This window comes from Pseudonaja textilis, chromosome 17 (genome assembly GCF_049901715.1).
Source record: "Pseudonaja textilis isolate UNSWEBS1 chromosome 17, rPseTex1.2, whole genome shotgun sequence".
Lineage (NCBI taxonomy): Eukaryota > Metazoa > Chordata > Lepidosauria > Squamata > Elapidae > Pseudonaja > Pseudonaja textilis.
Window position 1 is genome coordinate 8,431,286 of NC_142006.1, and position 24,316 is coordinate 8,455,601.

The 24,316-nt window shown below is 48.7% G+C and overlaps 1 protein-coding gene across 5 annotated transcripts in view; it reads right to left on the minus strand.

The window, feature by feature from the left end:
- PNPLA7 (patatin like domain 7, lysophospholipase) overlaps positions 1-24,316 on the minus strand; it is a 48,324-nt gene that overhangs the window by 17,645 nt on the left and 6,363 nt on the right. For 3 of the 5 annotated variants that reach the window (XM_087914662.1, XM_087914663.1, XM_087914666.1), the window contains 19 exons: positions 23,734-23,822; positions 22,829-22,969; positions 22,512-22,671; positions 21,648-21,728; positions 18,621-18,749; positions 18,021-18,101; positions 17,107-17,251; positions 16,547-16,630; positions 15,938-16,023; positions 13,995-14,153; positions 13,295-13,372; positions 12,920-13,125; positions 11,483-11,614; positions 10,849-10,972; positions 6,873-6,986; positions 4,991-5,051; positions 4,212-4,361; positions 1,398-1,461; positions 478-646 (listed from right to left, as the gene is read on the minus strand). In XM_087914662.1, the coding sequence (XP_087770788.1) occupies positions 478-646; positions 1,398-1,461; positions 4,212-4,361; positions 4,991-5,051; positions 6,873-6,986; positions 10,849-10,972; positions 11,483-11,614; positions 12,920-13,125; positions 13,295-13,372; positions 13,995-14,153; positions 15,938-16,023; positions 16,547-16,630; positions 17,107-17,251; positions 18,021-18,101; positions 18,621-18,749; positions 21,648-21,728; positions 22,512-22,671; positions 22,829-22,969; positions 23,734-23,822 (2,253 nt within the window). The remainder of the gene's footprint in view (positions 1-477; positions 647-1,397; positions 1,462-4,211; positions 4,362-4,990; positions 5,052-6,872; positions 6,987-10,848; positions 10,973-11,482; positions 11,615-12,919; positions 13,126-13,294; positions 13,373-13,994; positions 14,154-15,937; positions 16,024-16,546; positions 16,631-17,106; positions 17,252-18,020; positions 18,102-18,620; positions 18,750-21,647; positions 21,729-22,511; positions 22,672-22,828; positions 22,970-23,733; positions 23,823-24,316) is intronic. The other 2 variants (XM_087914665.1, XM_087914664.1) reach the window with 1 other exon arrangement.

Consider the following 24,316-nt stretch of genomic DNA (forward strand, 5'->3'; position numbering starts at 1 on the left):
GTCATGGACCTTAAAATGTTCGTGTCGGGATTCCAGCAATCGCCCTAATTAAATCATGATTCTCGAGCCAAACTTCAACAGGATTTATTGGGAATTAAACGGTCTGGCACTTCCTGGGTGTAGCCGACTCTGAGACACATTATTCATTGTCACCCTTGACCCTGGTTTCCCTCCCCCCCACCCCCTGGGTGTCTCGTAATTCATATTCTCCAATGGGACACGTCCATAGCCAAGAGTCATCAATCATGTTCTCCAGTTAGAATTTGGCATGACAGAAACTTCAGTCGCATAGTTACTATCTTTCAGAAACTATTTATGGGATGCGCTTTGGATTTCCAAGCAGCCGCGCTGCTCTTTCAAACCCCTTTCCCCGCTTCCCTTTCTGTTGGCAACTCTAAAACGGCCATAGAAATATTTTAGGAGTTGACATCATCCTTTTTTTCAGGGGGTGGGGGAACTCGTTCCGGCACTTCTCACCTCTCCAACAGTTGGCTCCTGCTCCCCCAGGCCCACGATCAGGATGCAGTCGGCCTGCCGGATACAACGCTGAGTCCAGGGCGTCAGGCTGCTGTCTGACTGATAGAGCACAATGCGATGGACATCTTCCTGCTGGCCCAGCCAGCTGGACAACCGATACTCGTGGATGCTAAGGGAGGAGAAGGGCAGAGGAGGGAGGGAGAAGGCTGTGAATTTCTTTGAAGCTGGCCACGCTGTACCGGTTACAACCTGCTGGGCAGGTGAGAAGCCCAGAAGAATCTTCCTAGCGTCCTCGGCTTCGGCAATTTAAGGGACTGGCGTGGGGTTAGAGTTTAAGGATGGCCACTCAGCTCTCCCTTCCGTGTCTGCCAAGCTTCTACCTGGTGAGGCCGGAGGAGGAGGAAGAGGAGGAGGAGGAGGAGGAGATGTGGGAGTCAGAGTCACCATGAGGACAACCTGAGATTTCAGAGCGGGAAGAGGGAGTGGAGCTGGCAGAGAGACAGACAGAGGTGGAGCCTGGGCCATCTGTCAACCCTCAAACGGAGAGTCAACAGCCCCCACGGCTGGAGGTGGCCGATGAGGAAGAAGAGGAACAGCCGGGTCCAGTGCCTGCGTGGATGCACAGAAGGCAGAGGAGAGGAGAGCAGTGGAAATCTATGGGCCGGTCCTTGAAACGGAAGAGCCACTGCTGCCAACAAAGCTCTTTATGACTTGCAACTGTCATAAATGTGAGTTGGTGTCCGAACGTAAATTTACGGGACCGCAGGGAGGTTGCAACGGTCCTTCAGTGTGAAAAACGGTCCTGGCTCTCTTTTTTCCGGTGCCGCCGTGACTTCGGTCGCTAAGTGAACTGTTGACAGCTGAGGACAAACGTTGGTACGGCTGGCTGGCATGGTTCAGGGGGCGGTGGCAGCCCTTACCTGTCCAGCGCTGCGGAGCCGAGCTGTTGCTTGATGTTGTCGCTGGTCAGCAATAGGGTGGGGCCTGGGAGGAAGAGAATAAAGCCCCTTACAAAGCGGGTCCCCAGTTGCCCCCTTAAAGGTTTTTAATCCAGCGGTCGTCAATTTGATTTTTCCGTTACTGTTTTTCTCCTTCTCGGTCTTTTTTCTCTCTCTTTCCCTCTCTGTGTTTTTCTCTCTCTCCTAATCCTTCTTTCTCACTCTTTTTTCTCTCTCTTTCCCTCTTCTACTTCCTCTCTCTTCTCTCTCTCCCTCCCAGTCTTTCTGTCTCACAATCTTTCTCCGTCTCTCTCTGTTGTGGTGACGGCTAGCAGGGTTTCTCAAAGAAAAACAGGTTGCAGGAGGGAGAAAAGGAACACACAATTATCGCTCAAAGCTGCAAAATAATCCCTTTCCATTTCTCCTCAGCGGGAGTTTCAGCGAGCTTCTCTTATTCCGTCACGATCTGAAATTCTGTCTTTGTTCTGTTTATATTCCGATTTCTCTTCTCCCCCTCCTTAACATCTGTTTCTTCCCTCTTTTCTTCCTACGCAAATCGTGCCCTTCTGGCTAGACTAAATCAGAGCAGGCCAAAGAATTTTTGAGATCGCTCGAGAGAGAGAAGCCAAACAGATCATAGTTTGGCCAAGTTTTAAAATGGGAGCAGATACAGAATCGGAGAGTGTGCTGGGTTTTGTTTTGGTTTTTTTCATTGTTGGGGCTTTTTATCTGCAAGGATAAAAAAAATATCCTTTTTCACGAACTTACCTATTCTCACAATCTGGAATCCACCCTGTGAAATGAAGATACAGATACTCCTTGACTTACCACTGGAATTGGGAGCCGAATTTCCAGGGCTAAACCACGGTGGCTGTGAGGTGAATCATGCATGATTCTACGACCTGTCCAGTTGTTAAGTGAGTTGCTTCAGTTGCTAAGTGAATCATGCTATCATTAAACAAACCCACTTTCCCCCCTTAACCTGGCTTGTCGGATGTTCGTTGCAAAGGCCTTAAAGGGTGATCACGTGACTCCCGGGATGGGGCAACAGCCGTAAATAGTTTGATCTTATTTTGATTTGTTAAAAATGACTTTTGCCAACCAAGCATCTCGCCACGAGGCTGGCAGGTTGCCAAGGGCCCCAAATTGCAACCACACGATGGTGGGGAATGCTATGATGGCCGTCCAGGCGAGGTCACTTTTTCAGGGGCTTTGTAGGTTCGAAGAGTCGCTGATTGAATAGTTGTAAGTCAAGGACTACCTGTACTCAAGCCTTATTCAAATGTAGGGCTCGATTCATTAATTTTGTATAAATTCACCAGTTGCGGCTCAGCATTGTTGGAAGAGAGAGAGAGAGAGAGAGAAAGAAGGAAGGAAGGAAGGAAGGAAGGAAGGAAGGAAGGAAGGAAGGAAGGAAGGAAGGAAGGAAGGAAGGAAAGAAAGAAAGAAAGAAAGAAAGAAAGAAAGAAAGAAAGAAAGAGAGAGAAAAGAGAGAGAAAGAGAGAAAAGAGAAGAAACAAAGAGAGAAGAGAGAGAGACAGTAAAACAAAGACAGAGAGAGACAAAGAAAGCAGGAAAGAGAGAAGGAGAAAGAAGAGAAACAGAGGAGAGAAAGAGAGAAAGAAAGAAAGAAAGAAAGAAAGAAAGAAAGAAAGAAAGAAAAGAGCGTGAGAGAGAATGACAGTAAAACAAAGACACAGAGAGACAAAGAAAGAGTGAGAAATTGAGAAGGAGAAAGAAAAGAAGGAAAAGAGAAAAAGAAAGAGAGAGAGAAAGGGAGAGAGAGAGAAATCCTGATTTGTTTGCTGTCACCCTGCCCAACCACCTCGGTCTAAAACGCTTCACCCGCAAAACCATTTCCTGCCATGCCCACTTTGAGAGCCACGACCTGCTCCAGTGAGATGATTTATGACGCCCAAACTGGCAGTCATAGAAAGTTTGGAGAAAGTTTGATGGCACCCCCGGCTTTTAATTTCATTACCTTAATTGTTTAAATGCCTTTGTGGCAGGCAGGACAAGAGACCCGTGTGTGTGTGTGTGTGTGTGTGTGTGTGTGTGTGTGTGATAAACTCTGCCCCGTTATGCAGATTTATGTAGGTCATTTATTTAGATCCGTTAGCTGGCTTTGGCTGGCCCTCGGCCGTTTCCCTCTCCGCAGTGCCGCTGCTTTAGCGGGTTGCCACGGCCAAGAGCCATGGCCACGCCGATAGATTCCCCCCCACACTGCCAGCCCCCAGCTGGTTTTTGCAACCTTTTTTGTCTGACAGCCTTTTTAAAAAAATTTTTTAAGAAGACAGAAAATAAAAAGCCACCGCACAGCCGGCTACCTGTCGTCTCCCCTCCCCTCTCTCACTCCCCTCCCCTCCATCCACATTTCTGGGTGAGTCATCATGCCAGCCCTTAAGGGAAAGTTGCGTGTGCGGCTCGCATCACACACCTGCCCGTCCCTTGGCCGGCGCCTGGTTCTAGCTCCGTCTCAGGCCACGAAGAAGAGAATAACGGCGGCGTGGGAAAGGGACCTTGGAGGCCTTCTATCCGGTCCCATCCCCTTCTCAGGCAGGAAACCCTGCAACCGTTTCCCACAAAAGCGCTGCCCAATCCCTTGTTTCACTAAACCGACGAAACAACTTGTCTCTAAAAGTTCTGGATGCTCCAACACAGGAGGGTTTCCAGCACCCACAATTTCTAGAGGCAAGTTGTTCCGCTGGTCCCAAATTTGAGGGGCTTCTCCTGGACGTCCGGGTCCCTTTCCATCATCTCAGGTTGAGGAGCCACCAGAGCCCCGGGAGGTCTTACCGATGGCGCAGAGGGCATGTTTGAGTTCCAGGGTGAAGGTCGAGAGAGGCACGTCTTCCGAGACAGGCATGATGGCCACCGTGGCGAGATTGCTGGCTGGGTTGCCGGCGTCCCACTTGCTGCTGGCGGTGTGTAGGCCCAACTGGTGCCCTGGCGGAAAAGGAAAGCCGTCGGAGAAGACCGTAGGCTGCTGCTTGCCCCGCGTCCTAATCTGAGGGCAAGGGAAGAAGCGGGCAGAACCTCATCGCAAAACTAGCGCTAGCGTGAAACTCGAGAAGATGGGCCCAAGAAGTGGGAAATGAGGAGATTCGGGCAGTTTAGACGAGCGTCCAAGATTGACTGCAAGCTTGAGGTCTCTACAAGAATCTGACCAACTAACGGACAAGGGAAGCGAGCGGGAGATAAGGAAGGCCTTCAAGGAGGGCTGGACTTCGATCACTTGTGGGCACGCAGGGATTCATGACTGATGACGCATTTCACCCCTCCCTCCGGCTCACCTCCTACAGGGTTAACAATAGGACCTGTTGTTAACACGGCATATATATATTTTTTTTAGCATTTTAATGATACGTGGGTTGACGAGGCAGGACAAGGAGGAAAGAGATTTCCCTCAAAAAGCTTTTCGATATTCCTGAATTTACAATCTGAAATGGCAGTTTAGCCAAAAAAAAAAAACGAGGGAGTCCGTGCGCAAACCCTTCCCCCCCCCGCCCCCGCCATTCCCACACCCGCTACACCCCAAGGAGCAAGCGAAAGAGCCGAAGCATTCGGTGTCCTACCCCCTTGCTGTAGATTCCCAAGGATCTTCTCACCCAGTAAATGGATAAGTCGCGTCACGACCTGTAAGGATGCGGGTGGAGGAAAAATAAATAAAAACAGAGAAGCAAATCACGACCACGGATCGCAGCCTTGAGAGCACCGGAAGAAACTTCCCGTTGGAGGGCTGCCAAAATGGAGAGGACCTCTTATGGAAAAAATATCCCATCACTTTTAAAGGTAGAGGTAAAGGTTCCCCGTGTTTTTTGGGGGGAAATTGGACATTTTACTGTATTCTTAAACTAAGAAACAAAAGTTAGCTTTTTTTAGAAGCCTGGGAAAAAAAGTCAGAAGTCATTCTTGGTACATATTTGCGCTTTCAACGGAGGAGAATATTTGTGGCTTAGGGAAGAAATGAAGGGACCAGGCTTGGCTGCTTTCTTGCAGAGACGTTTCACCACCCAGCTGGTAACACCATCAGTGCTAGGAAGGGGTGGGGGGGGTTGCTCTGTCTCCCCTCTAGCACTAACGATGCTACCTAGTTTGGGTCACGCAACCAAACTCAAGAGACCGCCAAGGACCTCCCGTGTTCGTTTTTTTTTGCTTTCTTTATATTGTTTTCACACTTCTACCCCTGTTCTCTTTCTTCCTCTTCATCGCTCCTTCGGGGTTGTGAGCTGATGCGGGTTTCTTTGGAAAATGCAATAAATATTATCGCAAAGAAGGAATGCCCGGTGTCTTGAAGTCAGATGTTCGTCAGGACTCTGGCGTGAACTTCTGAAAGTCCAGGAAGATCAGGGAAGGAGGAGTGGGGTGGGAGAGAGAGAGAGAGAGAAAGACGGGGGGGTGCTTTGCAGCCTGTCTTCACGTGACCGTGATGGGCTTGAAAACAAACGTGGAGCCCCGGCACAGCAAGCTGCCTTCTGCCACTGGGTGAGTCACTCTGCAGCTGCTATGGCAACCTAGCAGGAACATCAATTTTGGGTTGGAACAATGCGTCTGGCACGCATTCTCCTTTGGAGTTTAAACGCTGCTCCGCTTAAGGAAAAGAGGCATAGTGTCTCACCCTCTCTTCTTCCATGGAAAGAGAGCGGTGGAGGGGGGACGGACGAAAACTTCCATTTCTCGACGCCTAAGATGTCAGTAAACTCGTGTTTTCTTTTTAAAGGAAAGGAGGAAGGGGGAAAAGTTAAAAAAAAAAAAAAAAGCTGCAACCAGACAACCACGCTTTCTCTCCAGCAATTTGGCACTTCTTTCAAATCTTGGCAGCCCACCGGGGAAAGGGAAAGGAGTCCCGGCCGCTCGGTGGCATCAGGAGCGATCCGTCTTCGCCGTGCAGAGGACAAATGTGCTTTGTAGTCTAACGGGAGGAAAGGAATTGTGCCCGACATCTGCTTGTGCTGTGGCGGAGTGGTGCCATGTGCCTAGAGGTGGAGCTCTCGCCTCCTAATCGGGAGGCTGTGAGTTCGATCCTAGGTGGAGGCAGATCTTTCTCTCTCTCTCTGGGCACGAGGAGAATTTCTCTGCTGGATAGAACTCTGCACCGGTGACAAGGAAGGGCATCCGGCCAGTAAACACTCAGCTCCATTCAGTGGCCCAGATTCCACCCCGCAAGGGATTATGGAGTCGTTAAATAACAGATAAATAAATAACAGATAATCAGAGTTGGAAGGGACCTATAGTAGTAGTAAGTACAGGTAGTATAATCTCCGCTGGGCTCTTTTGACTGGTGCTGCAATGTGAGCAACCCCAGGTCAGGTCCTCTTTTAAGGGAACACCCAGAAACTTAAAACTGGCCACTTGCTCCACTCGGTCTCCGTAGATAACGAAGGGCTGGGTTTTTTTGTGGGGTTTTTTGGTAATTCTTCATCTGAGTTGAGAGGACAGGCAGGTTTTCCTTCCTACCTGGGGGAACTTGCGTTTGATGGAGATCAGCGCTCCCTCTGGAAGTTTGGCCAGCTCCGAATCCCGAACGGCGTGTACGGTAGTCGCCCTGGGTTGGTGAGTTAGTGCTTCAACCTGGCAGGAAGAGACAAAAAAAAAATATTTGTTATTCAAATTGTGTCAGAAACCACTGGCTCGTTGCCGAGAAGGCCCTGGTTATCGTTCACAAACCACGCTAGAATCTGGATATTCTTCTTCTTCTTCTTCTTTCACAATAGATTTTTAAAGAAGAGACTTGTCTCAAATGGGACAGGGTCTCTTTCTTGAGCAAAGGGTTGGTCTGGAAGACCTCTGAGGCCCCGTTCCAGTTCTATTCGGATCTGATCAAACTTCTTCAGCCTGCAGGGGAGCCTGACAGTTTCCGGCAAGGGCAGAACAAAAAGAGAAGGGAACATTTGTAGCTCCGGGTTGAATTGTGAGGTCCCTGAGCTCTTTAGCAAGCACAGAAGGAGCCCCGCTCCCCAAATGCGGGAAAGCACAATGGCAGCTGAGCCGCGATTTGTCACCTTCTGCCCGGTGGGGGAGGCTGACATTTCTTGGGCTTTGAACTCTGGCTTCCTGCTGCTTTTGCAGCCGCAATAAACCCCAGCTGAGCGGGAGAAGAAAGATCCAAGTCAGACGAGGCTTAGCAACCAATGGACTCATAGACAGGCTCACAGGGCTGGAAGGGACCCTGGAGGTCTTCTAGTCCAACCCCCTGCTCAGCCTGGAAGCCCTACACCACTTGAGACAAATGGCTGTCCAATCTTTTCTTAAAAACCTCCAGTGTTGGAGCATTCGCATCTTCTGGTGGCAAGTTGTTCCACTGACGAATTGTTCCCAGGGTCAGGAATTTTCTCCTTCGTCCTAAGTGGCTTCTCTCCTTGATTAGTTTCCATCTGTTGCTTCTTGTCCTTCCCTCGAGTTCTTTGGAGAATAGGCTGACCCCCTCTTCTTTGGGACAGCCCCTCCAATATTAGAAGACTATCACGTCACCCCCAATTTTTCTTTTCATTAAACGAGACCTACTCCGTTCCTGCAACCGCTCTTTGTATATTTTAGCTTTTGGTTCCCTCACCAGGTTTGATTACTCTTCTCTAGAGTCTCAACAACTTTTTTAATATCGTGATGACCAAAACTGGAGGTTATTCTTGTTTGGCAAGTGAAGGAGAACGGCACCTGTTATTTTAGCTGATTGCTTTTCGCACTGAAGGCACAATGGGGCCCCACAACGGTAGCCAAACAGGTATCGCTATCCAAACTCTCTGGAAACGGGAGGGGACGCACGCTTTAGAAAGGAGAACAGCCAAGGAGGACGAAACCCTAGAGATCCTGCAAAAACAGAACGTCTCCTTCGAAAAAAACCCACTTAGGGCCACTCCCGCCTGCCAAGGATCTTGGTCCCGCTGAAGGAAAGCCAACGTTTAGTGCTGCACCGCTGAGGCCGCCAAGACACTTCGCGTTTGAGCAAAGAATCGGAGTGCTCTCTCTCTCTCTCTCTCTCTTGATGAGTAGACAAAAAGTCTGTTCACCATGCCAGAAAGAGGAGACGGACGGCACTGAAATGTGTCTCCGAAAGAGCCTGTCGTCTCTGGGATGCTGCAAAGGGGAAGGAGAACCTCAGTGTGCATCTAGAGAGGATGAACTTCTCCGTAGGGCTCAAAGTCTGGCTTTGCCTACTTCTGTCTTTTTTTTGTTTTTTTCCCCATAAGGAATAAAGTAGTGAGTCGTAAGGCAGCGGACACTAGTTCTAGCTTGACATAAAATCTCGGGAGTACCAAATTCAAAGCAGCCACGGGCCAAGGTACCACGACAGACTGGGATGGTATAAGGTCTACTGCCTTGAACAGGGGTTGGACTAGAAGACCTCCACACCTTGCCAGCCCGAGGCTTCGCCGTCCTATGAAATCTCCCTCCGTTTTGGAAGAAACTGTTCGGGATTCAAAGCCCGGTTCCACAGCAGAAGAAAATATCCGAAAAGAGCCCCGAGAGAGAGAGAGGGGGGGGGGAGGGAGATTTCTCCAGGAAGATCGATCCCATCAAAGCCTTCCTCCGTTAAAGAGGAAGCTAATTGGCCCTCCTCTGTTCAAGGCAAGGGATCTTCTTCGGATTTCAACGCAGCGTTTAATCAACCGCTCCGTGGGAAATTGCTCCTCGCCTCTCAGACAAAATTACGGATTAATCGAGCCATTATTATTTTTTTTCCCTCCCATGTCAAGATAACAATCCTTGTTCGCTCCCAAGAAGGAGGGCGCTTAAACCCCTTACACACCCTTGCAGGCATTGGTGCTTTTTGCAAAAGGCTGGGAAATCCATGGAAGGAAAGGCAGGTTGATTAAGCAAGGCAGGAGCACATTTTAATTAGTCGAGATCGATTGTTATTGACGGCCGGATTTTTTGCGGCGGAAGGTTTGGGCACTTATTCAAGATTAGATTCTCTGGAGTCTTTATGGTGCAACAGGCTGCTTATGGACATCAATGACCATCAATCTGTCCAAAGGCCTTTAGAATAGCGGAGGCTCTGTGCGTTTCAATAAAAACCATAAAAATAAGCTTCGTTGAGGGGCCGGGGCTCAAAGTCAGTACCTAGGGCTTTACTTTAACCTTGATTTTTTTTTTTTTTTTTAGCTGATGCCGTTTTGAAAGCCAAGGGTTATAAAAAGCCGCCGTGGAGCCCAATGTCACTGGCTGCTTCACGATGTCGGCTTATCGGTCCTTTAATCAATCATAATTTGCAACCATAAGAGAGCCACTTTGGTCTAGTGGTTAGGCACCAAGCAGGAGACCATGAGTTCAAGTCCTGAGTTAGCCATGAAGCCCAGCTGGGTGATTTGGGGCCAATCACAAGGAGACTGGGAGTTAGTGGTAAAAACTGGCTGGGTGACTTTCTGCTGATCCCCAGGTTATGGGGAGTTCTAGTCCTGCCTTAGGCATGAAAGCTGGCTGGGTGACCTTGGGCCAGTCCCTGTTTCTCAGCCCAGCCCACCTCACAGAGGTGTATTTTTTTTGGGGGGGTTGGGGAAACAGGAGGAGGAAGGGGTGCTAGATAATGTTCTCCATTATCTAACTAATCTATCTAAATAATTCTCCATGGAATTATTTGAGCATTAACAACTGAGCCAGAGGACAAAACCCGTTCCACCAATTTCTCACTGAGCGATGTAAACTCGGGGCGTACGTCGAGGCCCCCCCCTCTGCATCTGCAAAGGCCTCTCGACACTCGACTTCACGAGCTTGAGCCCCCATCTTGTCTCTCTGCCGGAGGAAAGCCAGGAATCCTTTCGGATCCCAGCCCACGGAGACCGAAGCGGCTTTGCTCCTTAGTCCTTCCCGCTAATATTGATGAGCAGAATTAACTGGAGAGTTTAGAAGGGGCTGTTTTACCCCAGTCTCCTGGAGTGCATAATGGGACTTGATGCCTCACCAGCTGGCTTGGAGCGGCTCTTGCTAATTTAATTTCTAGATTCGCGGTGATCTATCACCGGGGCGGCCTGGCGCTACAGAAATCGCTTCGGGGGTGCTGCAGAGTTCGCTTCAAGAGGAGCTGTGTCCGTGACTCCCATCCTGGGAATCGTCTTTCACAGGCCACGTTATTAGCCCTTGGCTTGCAACTGTTCCGTTTAGGGACTGAAGTTAAGGCGGCCCTGGGAAAAAAATATAGGGAATCGCGACCGGTTTTTTTCCGCACTCAGTTACAGAATGGTTGTGAAATCTCATGAAAGATGTCCAGGACTTTGCTGGAGAGGAATTCCCTAAATAAAAGGGGTTTTATTGGGATGATCCTGGGAAGCCTCGGTCAGAACAGCACCTCAAGAGATACAGGTAATCCTCAACTTACGACCACCATTGAGCCCCAAATGTAGGCGGTCAAGCGAGGAATTTGTCAAACGAGTTTCGTCCCAGTTTACAACTTTCCCCGCCGGGTTTGCAAAAACAAGCCTCCTCCTCCTCTCCTTACCACGCCAATCAGGTCCCCCCGGCCATATTCGCCTGTCAGGTGTTTCTTCCCGTCGTCCTGCCTGATGACCGAGCGGAGACGTCCATTCAGGACAATGTAGGTGCAGTCCGAATGATCCCCCTGCCTAGGAAGGAGAACGGGGTTAGAGGAAAGCAAGGTGGGTTGTGAGAAGGAAAGGATTGGCCACGGAGAAAGGAAGGTGTAGCTGCCAGGTCAGGAGGCTTCACCAAGTCCCAAGAAAGAAGGGAAGTGTGTGGGAAAAGTGCCCAAGAAAGTGAACCACAAAAGTGCGAAAATGTCCAGTTATGTGTGGGAAAGCAACCCTCTGAATTTTATTTGCTCTGTGTGCACTGGTCGTTACAACCATTGGTTTAGTGACTTTTCTAAGTCACTGAAAAAAAAATATATAGCAATAGCCCTTAAGACTTATATCCCGCTTCACGCTGCTCTACAGCCTTCTCTAAGCGGTTTATAGACTCAGCAAATTTGGCCCCGACAATCCAAGTCCCCCTTTCAGCGACCTCAATAGGCAGCGCCTCATTATGGCTTGTTCATTTGCCGGCCCCTATTGCGGTCGTTAATTCGAGGCCTATCCTTTCTCCTTTGGCCCTGGGTCCGATTCCCGAGCTCCTACCTGTAAACGGCGCGCCCAGCTTCTACCTCCATCCAGTCCAGGGCGAAGTCGATTTGCCTCACGAAGGACGACATGCGCTTCACCACCATGTGAGCCACTCCCAGGACCACTGTGGGCTGCTCACGCATGATCCTGGAAAGAGACACACACACGTAAGGGAAGGTTCACTATGGGGGTGGGGGGGGGTGAACCCCCCCCCCCAAAAGGGCTGGTTGGGTGCTAAGCGGTTAAAAATATGCTTCCCCGCAAGGCCTCCCACGCCCCTATGATATTGGTAGTCCTCGGCTTACAGCTATGGGTTTAGTTACCATTCAAAGCAACAGTGGCACTAAAAAAAGGACCCTTACAATCCTTCCTTGCACTTATGACCAACACAGCATCCCTGCAGATATGTGATCAAAATTCGGACACTTATTTAGCAACTGGCATGTATGTAATGTGTGTGTCTCTGTGTCTGTCTTTCTGTCTATCCTCCATCCATGTATCTATCTATATCTTGTATCTATCATTTACTATCTCTTATTCTCATTCTCTTTCTCATCTATCATCTCAATGGCATATATCTATGATCTGTCTGTCTATCTGTCTGCCTGTCGAAAGTTGGTGTTTTTATTTCTCTTTCTTGTGGGTTTTCAGCCTTTTTTCAATTTCATGGAGTATTGTACTTTGGTTTCATTCTCTCATATACGTGAGAATCTGTGACAATTGAGCCAGGACTAACTACCATCATTGTCTCCTGCGCAGGCTGGTATGTGCCAACCAAACCAGCTGTGCAGGGATGCCCCAGCCTTTGCCAACGGCCTGCCTCTACCGCCGCAGGATTAAGTATGGAACAGCTGCCAGATAATTACACCCTTTGACTTGACACCCAGCTGTGATGCGTTAAATACAGGGTCCCTGCCTTCTAGCTAAGGGCAGGGTAGGAGGGCTCTTGGATCCAGCTTTAATTAAACTATCATTGGGATGCGTGGAGAAGAAAGGAAGGCAGGGCAAAGAAGTCAACTCAGGACTTTGCTTGCTCCTTACTTAACAGGAGAGAGAGAGAGAGAGAGAGAGAGAGAGAGAGAGAGAGAGAGAGAGAGAGAGAGATGAGGGATGGATGGATAGATGGACAGGTAGGTAGGTAGATAGGTAGGCCGATAGGCAGGCAGGCAGGCAGATTCTCACATATATGAGAGAATGAAACCAAAGTACAATACTCCATAAAATTGAAAAAAGGCTGAAAACTCACAAGAAAGAGCTTTGCTGGCTGAGGAACTCTGGGAGTTGAAGTCAACAAGTTGCCAAGGTTGGAGATCTTTGGACTAGAAGATGATCTACAAGGTCCCTTCCAACTTTGTTAATCTAATCTAATCTAATCTAATCTAATCTAATCTAACCTAATCTAACCTAATCTAAAGAGGATGGCCTGTAGAAGGAAGAAGGAAAGGGACTCACTCATAAAACTGGGACTTGGAGATCGCCAAGAAGGTGCAATCGCGATTGGCCTTAATGGTGAAGATCAGCGGTTCTCCCGTGAGGACGGCGAGCTGCCCCACCAGCTCTCCTGGGTGGGTGACAAAGAGGCAGGTCTCTTCCTCCGAATCGATCTTCCGCTGGTAGACATGCAGGACCCCCGAGATCACGAACCGGATGCTGACATCCTACGAGAGAGCAAGTCGAACACGGCCGTCGTACGCAAGGAAGGCCGAACCTTCCCGTTTGGCGGCGTGGAAGGATGTGAACATTTCCCAGTTCCGTGTGTCAAAACAAGCTTAAGTTGTATAAGCTCTCATTAGTGCTCCCACCTCACCTGTGTGTTCGGCTGCTCACCTGGTCACCTTGCCGTGACACCATCGTCCCTGCGGTGACCTGATGGAGGGTCACTTTCCCATTTAAGAGAGAGAGATCCTAAGCGAGCGGACAAGAAAAAAAAGATAGAATAAGAAAAATGCTTCCCTCCTATGTTAGCGCTGCAAATGAAAATAGATTTCACGAACGTCCATGCAGAAGTCCCAAAGTTCTCTCTAACTGCCAACGTGCGTGCCAATGTGGAGTGAGATCACTTGCACAGAGGTGACCACTACTTGCTACTTGGAAAGTAGGAGAAACTGAAGAAGTCACTTTAAAAAAAAAAATGAAATTCTACAGCCGAAGGAAAGTGCTGATTAAAAGCAAAAGCCTTTAAAAAGTTGGCCAGTAAGATTTTCCCACCCTACTTAGATGTTCTACTTTGTACATTAAAACTCCTAAAAAAAAAAAAACAGTTGAAATGGGGAAGAAAATTTTTCTACAGCCATTTTTCTACTTCCCCTTGAAGTTCCCTCGTTGACCCTTCTGTTTCAGAGCTAAAGGGGCAAGAGGATGTGTAGCCCAGGGAAAGGGAGATTGCTTTAAAACTTTTTTTTAAAAAAAATGACTTTTAAAGCAGGCAAGGTTTCTTAAGCTAGAAAGTGGGCCATTTGCACTGCCGATGGTGCTCCCAAAGGCGGGATTCCCACCCAAATCCCCCCATTCTGCTAAGACCGCTCACATCCAGCTTCATCAAGGTCAGCAGATCTTTCTTGGCTGCTTCTAAGATGGTGTTGACCTGCTTGGTGGCACCGAATTCCTGGACAGGCGCGTCGTCCTGTGTGTAATGGAAGATGGCCGAGGGCATCTCGGTCACCGTCACGGTTTTCTTCGAGGTGGGCTAGGGGGAGCGGGGGAGTAGAAAAGACAAGGGGTCACTTTTCACACTGTGGATTAAGAACGTAAGTGCAAATCATCAGCTTACATTGAGGTATCTTTATTCCCTGACAAGTCTTTCGGCTTGTTAGAACAGAATAGGATGGAATAGAATTAGAATTAGAATAGAATCATGAAATAAAGAATAGAATAGAATACAGTAGAGTAGAGTAGAATAGGAACAGGAATAGGAAAGAAATTGAAATAGAATAGAATAGAATAGAATAGAATAGAATTGAAGAATAGAAGAAATTGGAATGGAATGGAATAGAATAGAATAGAATAGAATCAGGAAAGAATAGAATAGAATAGAATAGAATAGAATAGAATAGAATAGAATAGAATAGAATAGAATAGAATAGAATAGAATAGAATAGAATAGAATCAGGAAAGAATAGAATAGAATGGAATAGAATAGAATAGAATAGAATAGAACAGAACAGAACAGAACAGAACAGAACAGAACAGAATAGAATAATTCTGTACACTGCGCCACTCGACTTCAGTCACTAAACGAATGGTTGTGATTCAGGACTAGCCGTATCTTCTCTCTAGGCATCTAACCAGCACAAAATCTCCTCCTTTCTACTCTGAGTCCAGCCAGCAACTAGGTCGGCCACCAAGAAAATGTTCAACCCTTCTTTGCCTTCGGCCTCAGCCAAGAGAGAAGGAAATGAAACTTGCTTTAAGCGTCAGTAAACCAGGGGTGGAAGCAAGCCAATTAAATATGTTAGAGTCGAGACAGTCAACAGCCCTGCAGGGAGACAGATATTCCTATCGGTGAGGCCAAACATCGCCGAGGTCACACGGTTTTAGTTTTTTCCCACCACTGGCGTCAGCATCACACAGCACACAGCAAAAATGGATTTTTCAAACAAGAAAAAAAAAATGCGGTTAATGTGGTTACCTAACCTGACATCTCCAAATGGGGTAAATTAAAAAACGCCCCCATGCGTGGAAAGGAGAGAGGAAAAACAGCTCAGCACAGAGCCAGGGGTGCAGCCGAAAGATGGCAGGAAAATAATAGAAGAAAAAGGCCCAACGAGGCAACGTAAACGAGGCTTCCAAGGTTGGGATGCTACTGTACCGTGGAACGCTTGTGGGAAAAAGTCGGCAATGTGGCATTCAAATCAACAACCGACCAACCAACGAGCCGGTGTGGCATTTCAGGCTTTTAAAAGCCACGTTTGTGCTCAGTTGGAGGGGCGGAAGAGAAGATTTGGAGCTCGGGGTTGAACTGTGGGGCTCTTGGTGCTCTCTGAGCTGGGTTGGTTTCTTGCGGAATGTTTCGTGACCCAACTAGGTAACATCATCAGTGCTAGAAGGGAATGGAGGGAGGAGGAGGAAGAAGAGGAGGGTGGGGCCCTTGTGCTCTCTGAGCTTGGTTGTTTTCCTGCAGACCTTTCGTTACTCAACTAGGGAACGTCATCCGTGCTGGAAGGGAGTAGGGTTTGCGGAGAGGAGGAGGAGGAGGAGGAGGAGGAGGAGGAGGAGGAGGAGGAGGAGGAGGAGGAGGAGGAGGAGGAGGAGGAGGAGGAAGAAGAGGAGGAGGAGGAGGAGGAGGAGGAGGAAAAAGACTGTGGGGCTCTTGGTGCTCTCTGAGCTTGGCTGTTTTCTCGCAGACGTCTCATGACCCAACCAGGTAGCATCATCAGTGCAAGGACCCGCAAAGTTCAACCCTGAGCTATGAACATTCTCTTCTACGGGTAGTTAAACGCAGAAGGAACCAGGGAGGCTCCGAAGAGGTACCTTGTACGCAGTTGTGTCAGAGGAAGAAGCCTCGATTTCAATCCGGTGTCTGTCGCTGAGAGCTTCCAAGTCTGGCTTAGCTCCACCTGAGTTACGTACGGATGAAGGACAGAGAAGGGCTTACTTCGCACTCTACGCTTCAGCCTTTCCATCCACCCTCTTTTAACCAAATAATAATAATAATTTAGGAAGTGACCCAGGAGAGCGTTTAAAGGCAGTTCTCGATGTATAGCCATTCATTGAGGGAGCATTTGAAAAAAGCCACTTTTGACCGTTTTCCACAGGGCTATTGCAGACTCCCTGCGGTCACGGGATCAAAATTCAGAGGCTTGGCAACTGGCATGTACTTATGATGGTTGCAGTGTCAACAGGCAGGGGGATCATGTGATGCTTTTGCAACTTTCTGCCAAGCCAGGTCAACGGGGAAGCCAGGTTCACCTAACAACCGTGTTACTAAAGGAACCACCACAGTGGTTCACTTAACAACGGTGGCAAGAGAAGGCCGTTAAACAGGGCAGAACTCACTTCACCACCAGCAAATTTGGCGGGCTCAGTAAGCCGAGAACTCCCTGCGCAGCTCAAGGTACCTCCCGGTTCTCTCTCGCTCACCTGCAGCATCGGTGTATCCAAAAGGGGTGTTCAGAGAGACGCTTCTCCGGAGCAGCGGCTCTGGGCCAGGAGGTTTCCCAGAATCTACAATTGGGAAGGTCTCCGTTGAGTTTCCCAGCGAAGGAGTCGGCTGGCAAAGGTCACTCACTCGCGTGAAAGACATTGCTCAGGAGGGCCAAGCCATATTGGGGTGGGAGAGAGAGAGAGGGAGGAAGGGAGGGAAAGGAAGGAAGGAAGGAAGGAAGGAAGGGAGGGAGGGAGGGAGGGAGGGAGGGAGGGAGGGAGGGAGGGAGGAAGGAAGGAAGGAAGGAAGGAAGGAAGGAAGGAAGGAAGGAAGGAAGGAAGGAAGGAAGGAAGGAAGGAAACAGCCCTCATGGCAAGTAGCCACAGATCAATTCATCTCTGCCAAAACTCTTTCTGTCCCCAGCCAAGACCTTCACCCAGTCCGAAGACTCTGCTCAGGTGGGTTGGCCCCCCTCCTTGTGCCAAACAGAAGCCCAAGGAACCTCCTGGCAGGTGTGGCCTCTCCAGAGTTGCCCCGTGGGAGGGCAGAGACTCACCTGTGGTCTCCAGGGAGGCGTGTCTCTCCAGCCTCTCAGCCCGCTCCTCCTCCGACAGGTTGGACAGCTGCCGTCTCACCACCCGGCTGGCGTTGCCCCCGGAGGTGACGCTGGCAATCGAGACCAGCGGGATGGCCTGGCTCTCCTGGGAGGGCGGAAGAGGCACGGCAAGGATTTGGGTCAGGGAGCCAGAGAGCCCAAAGCTGCTCTCAGCGCCCCACAACTAGCCGAACTTCTAATCTAACCCCCCACAAGGTGTGTTCAGACCTGAGCCCACATACACTAAGACAAGAGCAGGAATCTTCCTTCCTTTCTTTCTTTCTTCCTTCTTTCCTCCTCCTTTCTTTCCTTCCTTTTCTTTCTCTTCCTTCTTTCTTCCTTCTTTCTTTCCCTCCTTTCTCTTCCTTCCTTCCTTCCTTTCTTACTCTTCCTTCTTTCCTTCCCTTCCTCTCTTCCTTCAACTTCCTTCCTTCCTTTTCTTTTCCTTCCTTCTTCCTTCTTTCTTTCCTTCCTCTTCCTTCCTTCCTTTTCGTTCCTTCCTTCGTTCCTTTCCATCTACCTATATCTAACATCCATCCTATCTATCCATTCAATGTATCTATTGTCATCCCGCTCCCATTCCCTCCATCTAACTATTCCACCTAATATAACTATCCACTCAACGTATCCATCTATTCATCGTTCATCCATCACTTCTTTCTCTCTCTCCCTCCCTCCCTCCCACATTAAATTTACTGGCCACAGAGAGCTACCTGGAAGGGCCTTAGAAGCCGTCAAACTCAGGCCATCCGTTTCCACAGCCCTTTTAGGCCAGCATCCCCTTGGGGAGAGGGCAGGATGGGCTAGAAGACCTCCAAGGTCCCTTCCAGCCCTGGGATCCCATGTGCCCCAAAGGCAGCAGCAGTTTCACTTACGGAACTGAAGAGTTCGGTGGTCAGTCCCAGGTAGTTGTGCAAAGCCAGGAAAGTGACCCTCTGCAGCCTCACCATGATGATCTAGAGAGAGAGAGAGAGAGAGAGAGAGAGAGGGATGGTTTTAGCTTCATTGCTCTTGTTTCCTTTTGGAGAAGCACTGTATGAGTTCGGGACTGTGTGACTGAAGCACCACTCAGAAGCACCATTTTGTCCTTGGTGGGGGCCCCGTGGAGGTTTGTCTGTGACCTTGGGGGTCACCTGTGTAGTGCAAATGGTGTGTGTGGAGCCTTCTACAAACACAGTCCTTTCCGCAGTTCCAAGAAGGCTCCACATCCATTTGCCACCATTCAGGTGATCCTGAGGACACAGATAAACCTCCAGGTGGCCTCAAGGACCCTCTAAAAGGATGCAAATAACTAGTTTTCTGCAAGGAAGATAAATCCTTCCATCGCCCACCATCCAGTCAGAGTTGAAGAAGCTTCTCGGATGAGAAGCGAAACGTCTTCAAAGAAAAAACAGGAAGTCCTTTTGATGGACGACTGAGAATCTCCCTAGACTCTGGTACCAACATGCTCCAGAGGAGAATCAGCCCAGCCTCACCTGCACGACTCTGACGAGAGTCTCGGGGTATTTCTGGAAGATGTCCTGAAATGCGTTGGCTGGGAGGCGCAGAATGGTTGACTGCATCGCGGCTCGAGCAGAAACGGTTTTGTACGGAGCAGGATGACCCTGGGGAGGGGGGAGAGAAGAGGCTCAGCTGTCAGGATTCCGGCAGTCACCCCAATGAAATCATGAATCTCGAGCCAAACTTCCAAAACTTCATCATTCATTGCTACCCTTGACCCTGGTTTGCCCCCCCCACCGCATCCCCTGGGTGTATCATAATTCCTATTCTCCAATGGGACACCTCCATAGTCCAGAGTCATCAATCATGCTCCCCAGTTAAAATTGCATGGCACAAACTTCAGTCGCCTAGTTACCATCTCTGAAAAACGATGAAAAATGTCAACGTTTTGATGGACGAACCCAACCCAAAGCAAGCGCGGTTGAGGCGTTCCAATCCCTGAACGCATAACGTTATTGAGGACATGCTTTCAGCACTGATGAGGACAAAGCCCAGATCTAGCTAATTCCCGCACAAATCGACGTAATTGAAATTTAGGATTCTCCCTCCCCCTCTTGGAGCAAGTCACATTGTTCAGGGATTGGAACGCCTCAACCGCGCTTGCTTTGGGTTGGGTTCGTCCATCAAAACGTTGACATTTTTCATCGTTTTTCAGAGATGGTAACTAGGCGACTGAAGTTTGTGCCACGCACAAAGTTTATGTTTGTTATGAGAAAAACCCATTGGCTTTGGCAAACATCTGCCAAAGTGTCCTTGGCTCTCACAGCTCGTCTTCCGGATGCCTGGAGCTCACCTTCCTTCCCTCCCTCCTTCGTTGGCAAGCTGAGAAGCGACAATGGTTGCAACAACAAAAGCGCGGTTCTAATGTTACCGGAGTACTACTCATTCGACAACTGGCTTGCTTAACTACAAGCAATGGGGACGCTGGATTCAATTAAGAACTGCGTTTCTAACTTTAGAACTGCAGTGATTCATTTAACAATAGTGGCAAGAAAAGGTCATTAAAGGGCGTGTGACTAACTGGATTTGTTTAACCATGGAAATGTCGGTCTTGGATTACGGTTGTAGGTCAAGGAGTGCCTTACAGCCACTGCTCAAATTCCAGGCACCTGGCTTTCCGGCCAAAAGACAAGATTTATTTCTACAACCCGCTAAAATGGATAGGTTTTCTGCCAATGGGAGAAGAGAGGTGACCAGGGACGGAAGGAATTAATGGGAAAATCCCCCAATGCAGGCTGGTAATTTGGGAAATTTTAAAAGCACAGGCTGAAGCTTTGGGTCTCAGGGGGGGAAAAGGGAGAGGAAAACATGAGACAATTGTCACTGCTTGCGGAGAAAGTTTTCCTGTGTTATTTATGGCAGAGATTTTTCCATAATTGAATGTTGAAGGTGACCAAGAAGTGTTTTTTAATCCTGCAGAGAGAAGGCTATTGTCTTTATCCTTGAGCTGTCATCTTTCCTGCCCAGGAGAAATGATTCCTTATTGTATTATGGCTGGGCTGATGTATTGCGCTAATCACAGCTTATGTGATCAAATGTATTCAATTTATTACAATTGGCTGGCTTTCCTCATTAAGCAAAGCTGTAAACATGATGGACAGGCTACAATAGTTTGCACGGCGTGTCCAAAATAGAACAAACCACACAATAGCTGGCTTGGTATAGTGGTTAAAGCCCCAGGCTAGAAAAGGGGATGACGGTTAGTTCAAGTCCTGCCTTAGCCATTGAAGTGGGTGACTTTGGGGCCAATCACCAGGTAACAGAGAGTTCTAGTCCTGCCTTAGGCATGAAAGACTGGGTGACATTGAGCCAAGATAAAAATTATGCTTGCAGTTCGCTCCCTAGATTGGAACATTTAAGCTCCACCACCGCAGATTTTGCATGGTTGAGTTGTGACTATTTTCTGTTCTTTCCTTCTGCCAGGGCACATCCCAGTCCAAAAAAGTTGCTCCCCCCTCCACCATATATTTGTTCTTCCCAGCCTGGGGGGGGGGAAATAATACAGATCCCCCACTGTTTTCTGGGCAGCCTAATTGCTCGATCCCCAACCGGCTGATCCATTCTTAATTACAGGAGATAAAAAGGATAATTGAGGAAGCGTTGGCTGGACATGAGCTGGCAAAGTCTCGAACACAAGTCCTGGCAGGGAAAGAAAAGAGCTCTCTGGTGGGTGGGATTTTTCTTGAAGGTTCTGGAAGGCTTTTGAATTCAGACCCGCTGGGTTGCTGGAGTAATCGGGTTTTGGGAACATTTCCCGATGGAGAGAGCAAAAAATGGCTGTATGTGAACAGCCCAGAGAAGTGTACGGTGAAGAATAAAGTTACACTTTAACGTATTCCTTGACTTACGCCCTCAATTGAACCCAAAATTTCTGTTGCTAAGCGAGACAGTTGTTGAGTGAGCGCTGTTTTACGACCTTCCTTGGCCACGTCGTTCAACGAACCAAGCGCAGTTCTGCTAGCAACCCAGTTGTTAAGCGGATCCGGCTTTCTGTTGACTTTGCTCGTCAGGAAGGTTCGCGGAAGGGGATTGCTGCGACCGTCATAAATGCGAGCCGGTTGCCAGCAAGCACCTGAATTTGAATCACGTCTCCATGGGGACGCTGCGATGGTCGTTAAGTGTGAAAAAAAAAAGGTCACCAATCCCCCCCTTTTTTTTTCTCCCCGATGCCATCGTGACTTTGAACAGGCTGCTAAACAAACCGTTGTAAGTCAAGGACAACCTGGGGTGCCGCAATATGTTTTGTGTCTTTTTCTCCTCCAGAAACCGAAGCGAGACTTGAACTCAGGATCCCTAGCCCTCGAAGGGAGCTTTCAGGCTCTCATTTTTTTGCCAAGGCAAAAGCTAGGAACCGAATTGGCTGCATCAACCCTCCGATTAAGCCAGACTCTCTGACTGGACCCCTTCCCCGTCAACCCTTCCGGGAAGCCCTGCCCACTTATTCAAACCAAAGCAGAGGGATGGAGCGCCACATGGAAAGCCAAATGGGCTGCGGGCCTCACCGTGATGACGTCCAGAATGCTGAGAAGGCTGTGTACGCTGTCCCCGGGCAAAACTTCCTTCACCACCATCTCTGTGCCATCCTGGGGAAAAGTTGAACAAAGAAAAGTGTCACGGTAATGAATATTTAACAGCTGGCCAGCTGCTGTAAGAAGAGGCGGGACCCAGCGGGCATAACAACTGGTTCGTGTGCACGTAGTCTACTGGCTCCGGCAAGCGTTTACCTTCTGCAGCTGACGAGCGGCACTCAGCTGTGCCGCGCAAAGCAGCTGAGGAGGAAAACGCAGCCACTAAAGGGCAGCCTAGTGTCCAGGCAGGCGGGAGGCCAGCGAACCAGTTCAGAGTCAGCTGCTCTTCTGAGTTACCGGTTCTATAGAACAGGACCGAACCGGTAGGATCCCACCCCTGGCTGTAAGGCTGCTGTAAATGCTGAGGCAATGAGCAATGGGGTTGAGTCAGCAAGGATATTGCCACTTTAAGACTGAGGTGGGGCCCACAGAGTTGTGGCCTCTTTAAGAAGCTGTCTATATATAGGCGGCCATGAGAGGGCGTTTTTCTCTTCTCCTTGTGTTCTGTCTCTATTGTGGTTCTCCGTGCAGAGTAAAGAAGATCGATTGCCTGCCAAGTATTTTCCTACCACGTCTATGTATGTATATAAGCTGTCTTGTATATAAGCCACTGTGTCCTGCATTTTGCTCCTGGGTTGCCTCAGGAGCAAAGGCTGCAAACACTCTGACAAAAACGCATCTGCAAGAAAACAACTGAGCTCAGAGAGCACCAGGGGCCCCTCCATTTCAACCCTGAGCTCCCGACCTTCCCTTCTCAACGCCTGTTCTTCTTAAATCTCCCCCAAGAACAGTCCTTACGCTCTCCTGGATGCAGACTTCCAACTTCCCGTCCTGCACGACGTAGATGCTGTTGTCCAGCTGCCCCGGCCGGAAGATATATTCCCCTTCATGCAACTGCACGAAAACCATGTGCTTGCACAGCTCCAGGAAAAGGGGCTTCTCGAAGTGACCGAGGACCCTGGGGAAACAGATGATGGGTCAGCCTGAGAAGCCATTTTTCTTTCGGAGCTTCGAGGCGGCCACATTTGTAAAACCAGGCGGAGCCCGAAACAAGAGGCTGAACCGTGACTTTGATTCCACCGTGTCGGGCAAACTCGCCGAGTCGACGAACCTACCGGACGTTTTTAAGCATGTAAAGGACTTCGGAAGGCAGGTGGGAGCTCTTGACGTCAAATTCGGTTAAATCAGCCTCCAGCAGGGAAGGAGGTGGGTCCTTGGGCTGCAGGATGGGAGATTCCTTCTTGAAGCGTAGAATCCTGCAAGGAAAACCAAAGAAACCCGCTTTGTTGCCTCTAGGAAGGAACCAGCTAGGTGTCACACAATCTCCTTTTGCAACCTTCCGACAAGCAAAGTCAACGGGGAAGCCAGATTCACTTAACAACAGCGGCAAGAAAAGTCGTCAAAAGGGGACCAACTCCCTTAACCCATATCTTACTCAACAACATACATTTGGGACTCTGTGGTTGTAAGTTGAGGATCTGTTTATTGACTCGTATGAGGATTTCTTAAGGCAAATCTCTGGCGCCAATTCCTTCTTCCCTGGGTTGAGTGCCCCTCGCCAAGGAAATAGGAATCAATGTTTACCTATAGGAAGGATTTGGGGCAAAGCGAATAGCCCTCCCATTTCAGTCCCTTGAGTCATCACATAACCATGGTTAACTTCATTGTGGTTTAGTCTAGTGTTATGATGGAATAGAGTCAAGGTTCCCAGCAGGGAGAGAGAAGTGGGGGTATTCTTTTATGGAAAGCAAGCAACCATTGAGATATTTTGATCAAGAAGACCAGGATGCTCATAATATAAGCCCTACCCTGAAAATAAGCCCCAGTTAAGACTGTCAGCCAGACAGATGCATTTGGAACTGTATTTCCCTGAAAATAAGCCCTAACTGGAAAAGAATGCGTCTTTTGGAACAAAAATTAATATAAGACCCAGTCTTATTTTGGGGGAAACATGGTAAAGTCTCTACTTTATGGATGCTACATTTTATCCAAAATCCCAAGATTGTTCTTTGAGCCTTACCTCTTTGCCAAGGACAAAACCTTGGCCCTCTTTCGCATGCGCTGACGGGGCACTGTGTTGCCGACCAGAGTGTTTGGCAGAGTTGTCACCTGCAAGGAAGACAAAGCATTCAGGGAAAAATGTGCCAGGCCTGAGGTTTGCCCAGGGAGTGACACCCGTGCAACCATGAACAAGGAACCTCAACTGCCCTAACAAAAGATGCCGCACACAATCGCAGGGAATGAAACGGACATGAAAGCTGAAATTCCAAAGGCCGCCTGTTTTTGAAAAGCGCGGCCATCCCCTGCAAACCTCTTGCTGAGCTTTCAAATTTGTCTGCAAAGGGAGCAGATCCCTGAGCAACCATTCAAGTAATCTTCAACTTATAACCACTCACTTAATGACCAAGGTGTTAATTTAATCACTGCTGGAAAAAAAAATGTTTGTAAAATCAGGTCAGTCATGTGACACATCTGATTTTACAGTCACAAATCCATCACAATCAGTTATCAAGGACCACCTGTTAAACCTTCTTTCTTTCTTCTTTTCTTTCTTCCTTTCTTTCTTCTTTCTCTCTCTCCCTTCCTTCCTTCTTCCTTTCTGT